Source organism: Sycon ciliatum, chromosome 2 (assembly GCF_964019385.1).
Source record: "Sycon ciliatum chromosome 2, ocSycCili1.1, whole genome shotgun sequence".
Taxonomy (NCBI): Eukaryota; Metazoa; Porifera; class Calcarea; order Leucosolenida; family Sycettidae; genus Sycon; species Sycon ciliatum.
The window spans coordinates 18991398-19008665 of record NC_088644.1 but is presented as its reverse complement, the minus strand read 5'-3'; the positions used below and the strand labels follow the sequence as shown (position 1 = coordinate 19008665).

Here is a 17268-nt window from a genome sequence, read left to right as displayed (position 1 = left end):
GTCTCCACATGTACGAGTTTTATCACCTGATGCCAAAAGCTCTAATGCACTGGGTATAGACCACGGTAAATTCTAGTCTCTACATATGTACAATACGCCATGTAAGTTAGCTACACGACTCTACGCCTGCTACCCTACAGGCTGTATAATAGCTAGCAGACATACATACATGTACATGTAAGTACTTGTAGCACACTCACAATGTGACGTCACCGAAGCTGTGTAAGGGTGGTTGCAAGGCCGCACCTGGAATACCAAGCAGTGGTACAAGCAGCTCATGTACACGCAATGGGAGTCAAAGCACACAGATTGACATTCATGATGGTACATCCAGACCAAAAACGTAGCAAAAGGTCACCGGCTTATAATGCGTTGAAAGTCAGTGCAAGATACGCGGGGGGGGGGTATGTATATACGCAAAACAAAGGGCAACAGCGGCAGCAACAATCAACATCAGTGATTGCACATGAGTAACGCCGATGATGGCAGCAGCAGCAGCGACGGCATTGGTATGTTCAAAATCTAAGAGGAATATGTACAGAAGATAGGTAAAGTGTGAAACATAAATGTAAACTGCAACCCCAGCATATACTAAAAAAGGGGACGGTATGCCTAGCCCAGCTGCAAGGCACACACGCACAGCACTCGCACAGCACTCGCACAGCACTCGCACAGCACTCGCACAGCACTCGCACAGCACTCGCACTAGCACTAGCACAGCACTCGAACTAGCACAGCACTAGCACTCGCACTAGCACAGCACTCGCACTCGCACGCACACACACACACACACACACACACACACACACACACACATGTACATGCATCTATGGACAAACATATGAATATGAATGCACAATTGCACGTGAACTGACACAGCACGGGCACAGATAACTCTATATAACTCTATATACAACACAAACACAGCGTACCGTACGATAGAGTCCCGGGTATATGGACGAAAGAAGAGCAACACAAATTCCAACCAGAGGCAGCTCTTTTGTTTCAACAGAAACATCACCAGCTTAAATGTTGCACAGCCAATGATCATGGCTCACAGACTTTGTGGCACTCCATTCAGTTTACATACGCTGTGGCTCTCCATTCAACATCATAGCACCAGCGCCACTCTCCGTGAGATTCTTCATCAGCTGTTGTAACCACCGCCGTGTCGAGTTATCATCCTTTAGAACCGCAACAAATGTCTGATCTTTTAATTGGTCTGGCAAACACTGGCGGAGCGCTTCTCTGGCCCTGTCAAATAGAAGGGAAAAGATAGCAAAAGAGAAATGCCATTACTCAATAAAAAAGAAGACAAAACTGTAACTGCTTCTATGTACAGGTTATAAGATACTTACATCACATACTCTGGTGTGTATACATTAAAAGATGTGATAATCCAGTCAGTCATTCACAAGACACTTCTGGGACCATTATCTGTTGCTTTCCTCAATTTTGATTTTAGCGTCGACATCAAGCACAAGTTTTGTGCTTGGACGGCTTCCCAGTCCATTTGGCGCAGGCAGAAGCGGGTCCGTCGTTTCAGTTGATCCTCGGAATCAGCCTGCCATCCACCCTTGTACACCAGATCTTTCAACTGAGACCAAAAATTCTGAATTGGACAGAGCTGGGGTACATTTGGCGGGTTGTCGTCCTTGCGCACAAAAATCAATCTCCAGCTCCTGGAGAAGGGCAATTGTGTCCCATGCGTAGTGACCACTGGCTAGATCCGGTCAGAAGAGAATTTGATCCTCTCCATCTACTTCATTGATAAATGGGACCAGCGGAGCACGAATGCAGTCCTCTCGGTACACTTCACCATTCACAGCCATGCCTTGTTCGCGGAAGAGCGGTGCAGAGTGGCCATTCTCACTGATAGCCAGCCACACAAGGAGTTCTTTGGGAATTTCGCTTTGGTCTTATATCTGGCGGCTCAAATGGTGTATTCTCCTTGTCAGTCGAGTTGTAGCCAACATTTCCTGGCATTTCATCATGCTTGAAAGGGAAATAGCTCTCTCATCATCCATGATGATCTGCACTGGTGATGTTGGCGGCTGAGCCTGCGGAGACGTTGCTTCTGCTTCTGTTCTTGCTCAGGTTGGAGCCGTTTTTTCACTTGTAGCGCTTCACACCATTACTTTTAAATTTGTGAACATAGGACTTGCTCAGGCCGTGCTTCTTCCCTAGCCTCCTCCTTGACACTCCCACCACGGTGCATGCATCCGCCGGCACCCAATGCTTCTTCCTTTGAGTCAGCTTGACAGCTTTTCTACCACTTTCCTCTTTTCTTTCAGCATTTCCACCTTCTCAAACATGTTCACTACCCTGTAAACACCGCTACGTGGCAATCCACTGTCTACACAATGTCTTACAGTGAATGCAACACCCTTATCTCTATTTTGCAACCAGAACTATCCAATCAACTTTCGCCTATCTTCCAACTTCATGAGCTCCATTTTTCTGGCACACGGTGAAAGATGGCAGCCATTTTATTTTCCATGGTTACTATGAATGGGGGATTCGCCAAAAGCAATCTTCAACATATAAGGCCATGTAAAATATATTGGTTGTTTATCGTCAGATTTTCCTGAGAAATCGGGGCGGACGGGAGGTATTTTATTTTATTTTATATTTTGCATGTATGGCTGTATGGTAGGTGTTCGCAACCCCTACAGTCCATTCATCGGAAACTGGCCCGCTGGCTTTTGAAAGTCGGATTTGGGCCGAATTGAGGATCAAAAACCCACTTTAAATCTCAAAAATCTGGGTTTTGGATCTGCTTCTCCATACATTTTGCCATGGCATACCTGTCCTAATTTTGTAAAACCTGGCTGAATTTCTATTTCCCTGTTCTTGGATTTTTCTGCCCTCAAATGTGGCAGGGAGTAATTGCACGGGTCACACAATGCAGGATGTACTGTTGTTTTCACGATATCTACAACTATGTGAGAGAGACACCAAAAAGTTAGGGTGCCAGTTTCCAATGAATGGACTGTAGTGTAGACATGCCTCTTTCTTCAATTGTTTTTTTAAGCCGTTTTGCACCGAGTGAGATAAATCTATGTGATGCAGCTGATGAATCGTCAGCCATGAATAACATCTTGCAAGATAATTTTGAGGATGCAAATAGGGAAAAGTGAAACAACCAACGTAGGACAACAAAGAGAACCAGGCAGCTGATAATATCTTTCACTTTTCAAGCCTATATCACCTACATGTATGATTCAGCTGATAATATCTTTCACTTTTCAAGCCTATATCACCTACATGTATGATTCAATCCGCGGACTTTGCCTTCCAAGATCTACAGCCATGCTCATTAGAGGCCGTATAGGCACAGATTGAAGTACATACAGTACATTTACTGGAATTAAAAAATAAAATAATTCAGCCGGGAGGCCGAAAAATCGGGGCGGGAGCGGACGATAAACAATCAAAATTTTTACTTGGCCTAAACATGAAAAATTACCCGAGTACAGGCATGTGAAGTTTGTCTCAAATTTTAGTGGATACCCGTTAGTGCCATTGTGTTGGTTTTGTTACTTGAGTAAACCAAGTGCAGGTGCTGCTGTGTTGCCTTTAGGCCATGAACACTTCAAACTAGGTTCTTCTAAGGCTATCAATGCACTTTAGACAAACTCCTAATAGGTATAACAGAAATCGTCAATCATCTTACCTGGGATTATCAGAAAGACGCAAGTAGCAACGGACTACGTGCTTCAACAACCTGGCAGATTGATCCTTGGGCTTGGCCAGGGATAGCACCATCTTACCCTACACAGCACGCACCAACACAGGCACCAATGCAAGCACAAATTTTAGTTAGTTAGGACCCTCCGCCACCCACCCACCCCCCTGAACGAAAAATACATTGACTTGACGGCAAGAATGCCTTGATGTCTCACATGTCAATATTTTTTTCAAAACGAAACTCCCCTTGACCCATCCACCCATAAACATAACGTTTTCTCTTGGTGTAAAAGATCGATAATTATGGACGGCCCCAGCATGTTCCAAAAAGCCTTTATCAGTCTCACAAGGCTCTTGCCCCGGCTACAGCCTTCGGACTCGTCTAATATCTACGCGAATATAATGTACATAATAAAGGCTGAGGCCGAGGATTCGTCACTTGTTTTACATAAGCGACTATGTGGCAGGGAGAAGAGGCACTGGTTTGAAGACAACAGTATACTGGTAGTTTGAGGTACAACCGTCCATGGATTTTCCTAATGGATTGCATGATACGCAGATGTGAGTGAAATGCATGGTTCTCACTGCTGCTTACCAAAATCATGGCCACATGCGAAAATCGCTCGTAAGTTTGGCAGATGTATGACAGTCCTGTCTCATCAAGCAAAATCTTCTGCAAAATAAAGGTAGAAACCTACAAGAAGGAACACAGGGGTTAAACACACACACACACACACACACACACACACACACACACACACACACACACACACACACACACACACACACACACACACACACACACACATACATCATGTACCATGCACAGACATACACAGGCACAGACAGACAGACACATGCAGACAGACAGACAGGTAAACAATTTAGCAAAAGTTTGGTTATCCGAACGATGACGTACAAGCACAGGTCTAACCAAAGGATCCATAAAATACAACAGTACAACTGTATTATAGACAGGCACACACACACACAGACCTCACTATGCAGCAATTGGCTGTCCCCGTGGAAAACCGCAATGCCATGTGAAGCACCGCGTTATTGACAAAATTCACCGCAATAAACCCGGAAATGCATGATTTCGGCATTGACAGCTGCTGTACAGAATCATGTAGAGACAGTAGTGCGCGCAGTGTGCAGCTGTAGCAGCCAGGTGGCCAGGCCTCCACATCTCTGTACTACTGACCCGGAGTACTGTCTGTAGCGTTCCCAGCCTGGTGTGAGGTGCGAGAAAAAGTTTGGGCAGGTAGTCGGGATCCATTATTCACTATGAATCAGGCCATCATGGTCATACAATGTACCTGTACTACAAGGCAGCGGTTGTGTGTTCTATTGTACGGAAAAACAGCATCATTTTCTGTATGGTCAATGTCACAAATTGCTACTGTATTCATCCACATACAAGTGCATACCCTTATATGCGAAAAATGCGTTTTTCTCATTTCGCCAGGAAACAAATGTTCCGGATATAAGGGCATGTCTTTCAATACGAGTATTCAAGTCTTCAAAATACACTCATGGGTCTTGAGATAGCATGCGAGCAATCCAGATATCTGACATGATCATGCTGGGGAGTTGAATAAGCGGAGTGGGTTTCTGTCGGGGAGTGCTATTTTATTACTCCGATGCCCTCTAAAAACGAGCTGGAAACGTACAACGGGAACACTAACCAGGTGATGTGAGTTTTCGGCGTTAGCAAACCCCGTAAAAAGGGTATCAGGAGTTGCACACTCTTGAGAGCGTATCTACTCTTACTTCTATCCAGTGCATAGTGTGTATGTGTGTGTGTGTGTGTGTGTGTGTGTGTGTGTGTGTGTGTGTGTGTGTGTGTGTGTGTGTGTGTGTGTGTGTGTGTGTGTGTGTGTGTGTGTGTGTGTGTGTGTGTGTGTGTGTGTGTGTGTGTGTGTGTGTGTGTGTGTGTGTGTGTGTGTGTGTGTGTGTGTGTGTGTGTGTGTGTGTGTGTGTGTGTGTGTGTGTGTGTGTGTGTGTGTGTGTGTGTGTGTGTGTGTGTGTGTGTGTGTGTGTGTGTGTGTGTGTGTGTGTGTGTGTGTGTGTGTGTGTGTGTGTGTGTGTGTGTGTGTGTGTGTGTGTGTGTGTGTGTGTGTGTGTGTGTGTGTGTGTGTGTGTGTGTGTGTGTGTGTGTGTGTGTGTGTGTGTGTGTGTGTGTGTGTGTGTGTGTGTGTGTGTGTGTGTGTGTGTGTGTGTGTGTGTGTGTGTAGACAGAGTTTAAAGTGGTGTGATTCGACTATTTCTCGATCGATTAGGAAGACCAGAGACATATTACGGAGGATTAGCAAGACGAAATTCGCGTTCGCGTTCGCTCTCCAAAGAAAGTCGAACTCAGTGACGGAATTCGCGTTATGAGAAGGATTAGCAAACAGAATTCGCACATGCATGATGTTGACACGACGTAGGCAGTACAGCGTGGTAAATTTATGACTGCCCTGACACGAATCCACGATTCGTGTTCCGACTACTTTTCCGAACGAAAAATGCGAAAGTTCGCAATCCAGTTCGCGAACTGAAAAATGTTTGCGAACGCGAACGCGAATTTTGTCTTGCTAATCCTTATTAGCAATAGAAATTTCTCAACTATCGTCTTTGCAAATCCCGACAGCATCCAAGGTTGGAGAGCTGAAAATGTTCTTCATGATAAGCAGGTCTTGTGATGAGTATGATTCGTCTCTTACCAATCACCCCATATCTGACCCTGAGCCTTTCTTCTCTTCAAATCAATTGCCTCTTTTGGTGATTGCATACAGGAGGACACACATCATGCTTTGCCATGACCATTACAAGATCCATTCTTGCAGAGGTATGAGTCATAATGTCAACCACTCCACCCCATTGACATAATCACCTGGCTAGAACACATGCATATGCCTCAACAGAAGTCTGGGGATATGTGCATCGAATATAGCGCAATGGTCGCATGATATGATGGCTTGTGATGTAAAGAGCCGAATGACATCCATCTTGCCTTCTGTGTGAATGATTGCACTGTGTGAATGGATTTTTGTAGTCAGGATACCTCCAATGACGGGCATAACTGATACACAGCCGGTGTACAGACGGATATAGTTTTGGTATTACGTACACGTGTATTATTGGCTGGTCAGCATCTGTGCCATGCAGTAATGTGACCTGGGTCCTTTTTAGTAGTTCTGGTTACACTACTTGTACTGTGGATTGCCTCGTCTGGACTCCATTTGTTTGGACTCAACCTTTTATGTCTCTGTGTGCCGCAGTGGCACTCTCAGTCGTACCCGCGCACGCACATTCACGATCCCGTACTTATGCTTGGCTAGCTCACTGCCGTACAGTGCCGGTAGCTTCCTTTTCTGGACGTGTTCTAGTCTGCTGCTTTTCTTGCCTCTTGCCTTTGGTGCTTTTCAGTTTTAGTGTGTTCTCTGTTGGAAGCGATACAGCTTTGGTTATATCTATAGTTTCTTCCTCTTCTTTTTCTTTTTCATATCATGCATGTATTGTAGTATATCCATGTAATTCAGTGCTCTTCGAGCCAACACCAAATCAAGTCCAAACCATGAGAGCGTCGATCCTCGCCGAGGTGCATGATCTGGAGCTAGCCGTCTAGACCGCCGGTGTTCCGTATTGAAACGGTACTACAGTCAGACCTCGTTTATCCGAATCCCTTGCCACCCGGAAGAAAATTGTTGGTTACCGATTTACAGCATATGTCATGAAAACATACGATATGTGTGTTCGATTATCCGGCTCCCTCGCCTGTCCGGATATTTTTGGGGGAAACGGATGTGTGCGGTTAAACGAGGTCTGACTGCATTGTACTAAAATACAATAATACTTCAAGTGTACAATCATGTACTAACCGTTTTGGAGAGTTCCGAGCCATGCTCCATGATGCGTAGACATAGCGGGATGATTTCAGTAGTAAGCAAAAAGTTTATCACTTCAGGCTCATCGGTCTAATAAACCAAGAGAAAACAAAACCACCCTCTGACTTCAATGTATACATGTACTGGTAATTATAGTGCGTTTCAAAAGTCCAGACGTCTGGTTTCAAAAACCGTTAGGCCAGCATCTATACCAGATAAAATCTGTGATCACTTTGTGCATAAAACTTTCGAAATTGGGCGTCTGTTATCCAATCGCTTAGAAATATATATGAGAAAAATTGCGTGAGCTGCCTGAGCTATATTCCGAAGAAATTTCAAATTTGAATTATTCTCGAGGTCTATACTTTTGAAACGCACTATACAGTCAACTTTGCGTATAACGACATTCGGCGGGGCATCAGAAAAGTGTTCTTATTCGCGAAGTGTCCTTATACCCGAAGTCTCATCATATGTATTTCTGTTAGATGGGACATTGCTCTAGGCATGAAGATTCTGTCGTTATTCGCAAAATGCCGTTATATCCGCAGTGCAGTTGAACTAAAAAGTCACTGCTGCCAAATGATGCAGTACCAATCGGAAGACAGTGTAACAGCACCATCAGCAACCAGCAATATGGATCGCTTACACAAAAAAGTTCACTGCTGATCGAGATGTTTTGTTTTGTTTTTAGCAATCTCTACACTTCAAAGAGTGGGCCAGATGTACTGCTCAGTATTTCTTTGCACAATATGATTTTTAGTTGCTTGTCAACAAAGTAAAGACTAAGTGAACCTTCACTCACATGAATGCAAGCCAAGGACCTCTATCTTTCCAAATTCAGTTTTCTGAGGATAGTTTGAGAGATGTAAAAATCGTTTAAAAAGTATAATGTAGAGGAGGCAATGTAGCTGAACCTGAATAAGAGACCGCCAATTGAGATCAAACACAGCAGTAAACTGCAACCCAGGACTTCGCCTACACAATAAACAATATTGCATAGCATTAACAGCAGCAGCAGTGACTACAATAACATTGCACGTGTCATGATTCACGCATACCTTCACAAGTGCTCCAACAACGCCAAGACTGGTTAACCGAAGGTATTCAAAAGGACGTGCCTTGCTCTGCGTATGCAGAAATCCATATAAGTAGAGTGGTACATGTGCTGGAGAAAGAGAATATTCCCAAGCATGCACAAGAACATTTCTCAAAATGCGAAGACTCCACTGTAGCCATCCACTATCTCCATGCATCTTCACAACACTCTCCAAACGGTCTCTGGGCTACACCAATCGCTAAAAGAAAAAGAGATATTAAAATTATTCGAATTTTCGGGCAAGGCCCATCTTCAAAGGCCCATCTTCCATTCCTGAAGATGGGCCTTGCCCGAAAATTCGAATAATTTTAATATCTCTTTTTCTTTTAGTGATTGGTGTAGCCCAGAGACCGTTTGGAGAGTGTTGTGAAGATGTATGGATATGCACAAGAACGGCAATATTATATCGCCACATGTGCACGTGCCCACACATGTACACAAATACACAAACATCCACACATCCCCAATACCCACCCAGCCACACACACATGCACACACACACACACACACACACACACACACACACACACACACGTACACCCACACACACACACGTACACCCACGTACACACACATACCAAGATGCACACACATGCACTGCGCACACACATACACTGCACGCACACACATGCACACACACACGTACACCCACACACACACACACGTACACCCACGTACACACACATACCAAGATGCACACACATGCACTGCGCACACACATACACTGCACGCACACACATGCACACACACACACACATACACACACACACACACACACGCATACATACACACACACAAACAGGTGCGTGCAGACAGACAGAGGAAAACAAAAGCATTCAAAGTAGACCACTGAGCCCAACATTAACTCATAGCCTTGGCTTCTTTGGAGTGCATGGCTGCACAGCTCCATGCAAAAAGGTTAGACTGCCTCGCCTCATCTTCAATGTAGTTCTCACAAGTAGAAGCTCTAACTTTGGCTAAGTGAAGATTTATGCTTTTTTGCCCACTATATTTCATTGCCTCAACTTGTCACTTTGAGCTCCACTGCGAAGACCAAACAATGTCGAAACAGCTCAGCAAAGACTTATAAAACATGCCGACATTGTGTGTGTGTGTGGCGTGTGTGAAGCAACCAACTTTCCTATCGTTTTAAAATTTAACATGTTAGATAATGCAGCTAACCTGCCAAGAAGGAAGTCCGAGTCTCCGGGTGAGAGGCGATACATTGAAGTAAAGCCAGGGAATTGCACACTCTATTAGACTGTTGAGCCTGGCAGCAGTTTAAAAAAGTACACACAAATATCAAAGATATGCCTATCTAGTAGAAACCCGCATCAACATAGCATACATAGCATACATAGCATACATAACGGAGTGACAGAGATTGTGTATATATCGAGTTGCGCTGATGAGCCCTAACAAGGTCGAAACAGCTAGCCGTCCGGATACAGGTTCTCCCTTGTTATAACGAGTCGGGCTAGTACATAAACCCCGTTAGTAAGTAGGATTCTGAAATCCCCTGCCGAAACGTGGTCGACACAACTGTCCTTGGGAGCACGTTACTGCCTCGATCAAAACCGTCACGTGTACAAATAACAGATCATGTAGAGCTTCTAAATGCGGGGGGGGGGGGGGGGGGGGGGCTGAAATACACACTGTTTCCAGTACATGTACTACTATGGTTTTGTGTCACCTCCTTAGATACTACAATTCAATGACAACCACCCACTCCTTAGATACTACAATTCAATGACAACCACCCACGGGACCAGCCAAGTGCAGCCCTTGGACACAGTTGGCCTCTGACACATGGGTGAGACATGCACATTCCACATCATGCCAAAGAAGAGTCCTACAGCCCAGGCAATTGCACAACCAGGTGGCAGTTTAAACATGTTCCATCTGTTCATCAACAAATATTCTACATTACCAAAATGTCTAGTACCGTGTTCAACGTGCACATGAGTATGATGCCCACCCCCTCCCTTTCTTGGCCAACAGTTTGGGCATTCGGAATAATGAGCACCCTGAAGGAATTACTACAGTCCATTTCAAAACTATAGACGCGTACCTAGGCAAAAACCGTTATGCCAGCATCTATACCACATAAAATCTGTGATCACTTTGTGCATAAATTTTTCCAAATTGGGCGTCTGTTATCCAATCCTTTAGAAACTATATGAGAGTAATTGTGGAGCGATCCTGAGCAATATTCCGAAAACTATTCTCAAAAAGTTCCAGCCAAATTTGAAATATTTCAAAAACCCTACGCGTCTATAGTTTTGAAATGCACTGTATCTCAAGACAAACATATAGTGCGGCCATTGACAAGAATATGAAATTTCAAATTTACACATGCTGCCTATGGGGTCTCATGCCCATCATCTTCCTCATCTTCAAGTTCAACATCATCATAGCTGGCAGTAGACACTACAAGTGCATGCATATGGCTTGTGCAGGGTCAAAGGTGGCAAACATTGCAACAGTTTGATGCATTCTACTACTTTTCGCAGTGCATGGATTCTCATATCCGGAGCATAGTGCCCACCTACGATTTCGAACTCGAATTAGCGCAACTAAAATGCGAACTATCCTCCGGTAAATACGATGTACCCGTCCACCCACCAAGCTGATAACACAAACACATCTACTTACATTGAGGGTTGGCGGATTAATGAAGGGATAAACCATCATTATTTCTTGCAGCAAAGCCGCCACAACACCTGAACACACACACACACACACACCACAAACACGCACACACCACGCACACACGCCCACCACACACGCGTGCACGCACGCACACACACACACACACACACATACACACACACACACACACACACACACACACACACACACATGTAAAGTACAGCAATAGCCAGATAGGAATAAGCGTCGCGAAATTTTTAAGAAGCACCCAAGAAGAAACATTCGCATTGGCGGGTCACCACTATGCCTTGATATCCGAGAGGTAGATGCAAACTTCAAAAGCCAGACAGGGGAGGGGTGGGAGGATCAACCACCTCGGTTCATGGGCATACAACAGCCAAATCACTTCATAAACAGCATCCCTGTTACCCTCACACCAAGCAAGTCAGCAACAAGTTGACCATGGCTGTCATAGCAGCTGCTCTTGACATGTAAAATGGTACACACATAAGCCACAGAAGTCACAGTGTTGCATGCAACACACTCCTTGCTACCAGCGCTGGCTTCCTAGTGGGACCTTATGATGAGAAGGCAAGACTACAAATCACTTTGTAAATCATGCTGGTCTGTAGCACCAGAACAAATACAAGTGTAGTGTTAACCCTTTGCTGTCCAGTGTCCACACATACACACACATACCGGTGGAACTTGAACTGACAGATGTATATCAGTTCAACAGTACATTTCATATTGTCGTACCTCCATCAATTCTTGGTCAATTTGATTTTCAATTTGGTGTATGAGTCTGCTGTTGCTAACCATCTTGTTCAGAATAGTGATTGTCGTTCTTGTTATACTGATGATTGCTTTTCCGCATGGTCGCGTTCACGTAGTTTTAAGATATTTGCGTGTACTGGAGTGTCTATCTACGTCTTTACCACCAAATCGGTCCTGTCCAAGCTGAAAAAGAATTTGTTTACACTGAAATTGTTTGTAAATCGTAAATTTAGCTCAGTACTTGTCACTTTCTTTGTTTGCATGGTTACTTTCTGGTGGTCAATTTATCTCATTTCTTGTCACTTGATATCGTTGATTGGTATGATTTCTTTCAGCTCTCATTGCTTGGGCTAAATAAGGTCTAAGTTACTACTTGTAGTGTGCGTATTTATATTGAGTTATTGGATAGATTTTGATTGGACAGTAAATCCTTCCGATGAGATGGCCTTGAAAATCTTGAAGGGATAATTATACATGACACAATGTTTTGCTTAGGGTGTTTGTTCTGAGTGCGCAGCTCGCTCTATTCATTGCGTTAATTTGATTTCGAGTGAATTTATCGGACAGCAACAAAGGGTTAAGTCATACAGTATAATGTAGTAAAATTGACAGTTTGTTGCATGGACATGGACAACACCTTACCAAATGAATGCCATAGCAGCGGCGCTAGATTGCTCACTGACTCTCTCTTCTTACTGGAAATTAACAAGCATGTAAAACGCATACAAACACATACACACACACACACACACACACACACACACACACACACACACACACACACACACACACACACACACACGCACACCATGGACTATGTCTACGCCCGTCGCAAGAGAAGCACGGAAAATCTGCAAATGCACTGGATGTGCACCCAAAGATGTTCTCTTATAGCAACGATAGCGGATCTGAATCTGAATGAAACAGATCAAGAGCGCGAGATAACTGTCTAATCCACACAACTGGCGAAGCCATGTAAATCGACCCCCCCCCCCCCCCACACACACACACACCTGGTCTACACCACACAGAGCACACCAGAAAGTGGACGGCCAAGGCAGACACCTACACACACCCAACACTTGCTGGAGTATCTAGTATAGACAGCAAGCTGCTATGATAGGAGACACTAGATGCACTGGTACCTTGGTTCGGCTTGAAGTGAAATTGGAGTTACTTTACCAACCAGCCTCGGCGACCGAGTACTGGGAACCCAGGGCCAATAGACATACCAACAACCTCAGCCATGAAAGTTATAATAGTAACGACACACTGGATTGTGGAGCCGAACCTAGTCCAACTTCCAAATGCTTTGGCAAGACGGTAGCCTTCCGACAGGTTGGCAATAGAGAGGTTCCGGAGTACGATTTTTCGTGCCAAAATCCGTAGAGGCGCTACAGATTTTTTATATGTCGTTTTCGAGCAGTGAAATGTTCCGGAGTACGGAACATATGTGTTTGCTGTCATTGCCTAGGTTACGATCGCAAACACGTCACATTCCCGCGCTATGCCTTTTTATTTTGAAAATTTGTACCGAAATCAAATCTTCCCGCCGAAAATTGATGTTTCTCGTACCAAATTTGTACGCGAAAAATCTTTCTGCACCCGATGACGCAAAATCTCCATACGAAACATGGTTCGTATGAAAGCCAGTCCACACGGATTCTCCGGGCCGAATAATCGTATGGAGCACGCCTTGAAAAAATCCGTAGAGCCCATACGGATTTTGGCACGGAAAATCGTACCCCGGAACCTCTCTAATGCCAACACATGCACACACCTCAGACCTGCCCATCGCAGAAGCAATGATAGCGAACCGCTATGTTAGACATTGTAACTAGTGCTGGGATTACACCATTCAACAGCTTGCAAGGCTGATGGATTGACCGCCACTAATTTTAGCATAGTATCCACCACACAGCTGATTGAAGTGGCTTTTTTCTGGCCAGTGAATCCCTATTTTTCATTTTTTTCATTTTTTACTTCTTTTTCGACACACACACATGCACACACACACCACTGGACCATTGGACGCCCATGATAGCGATGCTACGGCAGAAGCCATAGCAGCTTGTACACACACACAGAACACACAAAGCACACACATACACCATGACTGTGCACTTGTCGCAGGTGAAGCATGAAAATCTGCAGGTGCACTATTTGCATATTATTTTCATAGAAAAGAAAATGTACAGGATCTGCATGATACAGAGCAAGACTTGCACCTGATGACTGCCCAATCCCCCGTAAACGGCACATCCATGTAATTCGTTGACCCTTTACGGCGTTATGCACACCTAGCCAACATGGAACCAGGGTTCTAGCCAGGTAAAAATAGTAGGGGCGGCATGGGAAACAGTTACCCGGTATCCTATTTTTCCACTTTCCAATATTGTCTTGCCACATTAAATGCAACGTATGTGGCGAATCCTCGACTTTGCCCCAGACAAATGTGCCTTTATCAGGGCCGTAGCAGGCGGTCCGGCAGGTCCGGCAGCTGCCGGACCAATATTCGGCCAAAAAAAAAAAAAAAAAAAAAAAAAAAAAAAAAGGGGGGAGCTCAGGATGTCCACCCATGATGATGGTGTGTGCACTAAGTAGTATAGAGGTATTAGGGAGGTTCCGGAGTACGATTTTTCGTGCCAAAATCCGTGGAGGCTCTACGGATTTTTCATACGTCGTTTTCGAGCAGTGAAAAGTTCCGGGGTACGGAACTTATGTGTTTGCCGTCATTGCCTAGGTTACGATCGCAAACACGTCACATTCCCGCGCTATGCCTTTTTATTTTGAAAATTTGTACCGAAATCAAATCTTCCTGCGAAAAATCGATGTTTCTCGTACCAAATTTGTACGCGAAAAATCTTTCTGCACCCGATGACGCAAAATCTCCATACGAAGCATGGTTCGTATGAAAGCCAGTCCACACGGATTCTCGTGCCGAAAAATCGTATGGAGCACGCCTGGAAAAAATCCGTAGCACCCATACGGATTTTGGCACGGAAAATCGTACCCCGGAACCTCTCTATTACATAGTAGTGCCGGTAGTAGACCTACTTTGTACATGTCATCAGGAGTATGACCCTGCTGAAGGTCATGAGGACAGTCATGCCCGTGAGTGTTTCTACACTGTACTTCCTGAAACGTGTTCGGATTCTTTTCTTCCTCCAATTCTTTCTAGATAGGGTTTGTACCGAAGATATTCCATTGCAATACCCTTTTTCCTCCTCCAAAGGTACATTTTGGTTCTTTTATCACATGCATTTAGATACTGTTGCTATGCCTTCACAGGCTTCAACATGTTCTGTTTGGACGGACACAACATGCTGATGCCCTTTTTCCTGACTCATGCAGAACGTCCGTCTTCCTTTTCTCGCCCTATGTCACTCTGCATGGTCACGATGACATGCATATACATGTACATGTACAATGTGTGTCATGTACATGTACCGGCATATGTATGAGTATGTGTGTGTGTGGGGGGGGGGGGGGGGGGAGCATCAAGTCGGATCTTGCCGGACCAACCAAAATGGGGCTGCTACGGGCCTGTTTATGAACCATCTAATAGTGACTTTCGGCTGCATTTTCGTTGAATTGCATGAAAAACACGAAACATTGGAAATGAGTAGGGGGGGCACTTTTCACGGGGGGGGGGGGGGGGTGCTCAAACAGAGCAGGGGGGCAGCACTTTTTAACAGGGGGGGGGGGGGGGCTCAAACAGAGTAGGGGGGGGGGGGGGGAGGGGGGCGCTGCCCACCCCCTTTTGGCTAGAACCCTGATGGAACACACAGTGATGTGATAATGACCAAGCCCTGTGCACTCTGTACGTTTTTTCGGGGCTGGTTGCCCCCGATAGTATGCTGCTTCCACACACACACACCATGTACCATGTACCGTGTATGCGCCCGTCGCAAGAGAAGCACGCAAATCTGCAAATGCACTGTATGTGCACCCACAGATTTTCTCTTTCTAGCAACGATAGCGGATCTGATTCTGATTGAAACATGTGAATCGACCCCCCCCCCCCCCCCCCATGCACACCTGGTCTACACCACACGGAGTACATCGGAATAGGACGGCCAAGACAGTTACCTATGCACACCCTACACTTGCTGGGGTAACCAGTATAGACAGCACGCTGCTTTGATAAAAGCAGACACTAGATGCACTGGTACCTTGAAGTGAAATTGGAGTTATTTTACCAACCAGCTTTGGCAACTGGGTACTGAGAACCCAGGGCCAACACACACACACACACACACACACACACACACACACACACACACACACACACACACACACACACACACAAACACATACGCGCGCACAAACACACACCACACACACAAACATACGCACACGCAAACACACATACGCCGACACATGCGCATACGCAGATACAGACAAACACAGACGCACACGCACATGCTTCAAAGGAATGGGCTCACCTTAATTCAAGTAAGGCAGCCTCACGAGTTTCTGGGTTGCACAACTCATTGATGGACTCATAGATAGACTCGCGCTCGGGATCAGAAAGAGTCTGAGCTGACAGTGCGGCAGCTGACGTGTCTGGCTCACGTGGAGCAGCCATTTCTACATGAACTAAGAAGTAGTACTACTTTTTGTTTACTAAGAAGCACCCTAAACTCGAAATGGGAGAATAGTCAGTGGCCCTCACAATAGGAAGATTATACAATTCAAAACATCAGCACAGAGCTGGTGAAGAGGGAGAAGGATAATAAAACTCAGTCAAAAATGACTCCACTTCCTACAGGTAGATAGTAGGAGTAGGTAGTAGAGCAGGATTACGAACTTCAGTTAAACTGCAGGAAACCAGGGTATGACAACGGTGACAACAAAGCAGCTTGTACTCTGTATATTGCTCTGCAACAGCCAGTTGATATTGCATTGATTACTTCTGCAAGTAAGTAACACACTGACTTAGTTCTGCTTGCAAGAACTAGAAAATTAATAGTCTATTTTTTCGATCTCTTTCACTTTTCAGCATCCGGCCAGTTTATTTCACATTTTTTTACGATGTTTGTATGCGCATGATGACGTACATAAATGTACCATGGTACCATGGTCTACGTCATCTTGCAGATTCAAACGCGAAGGACTAAAGGGACGCTGGTCTAGGAGTGCGGCAGTTTTTGCGCCATGGCAACGAGGAGTGCGCGC

The 17268-nt window shown here is 45.0% G+C and overlaps 1 protein-coding gene across 1 annotated transcript; it reads right to left on the bottom strand.

The window, feature by feature from the left end:
• Positions 1–223: 223 nt before the first annotated feature.
• On the bottom strand, positions 224–17048 carry LOC135809047 (CCR4-NOT transcription complex subunit 9-like). The gene is made up of 9 exons (XM_065322304.1): positions 16536–17048; positions 12730–12782; positions 11314–11381; positions 9841–9928; positions 8621–8727; positions 7557–7652; positions 4286–4384; positions 3677–3774; positions 224–1254 (listed from the first exon to the last, which is right to left on the bottom strand). Exons 1-9 carry the CDS (start codon positions 16676–16678, stop codon positions 1083–1085), a joined length of 924 nt encoding a protein of 307 aa, XP_065178376.1. The 5' UTR covers positions 16679–17048; the 3' UTR covers positions 224–1082.
• Between the last annotated feature and the right edge of the window lie 220 nt (positions 17049–17268).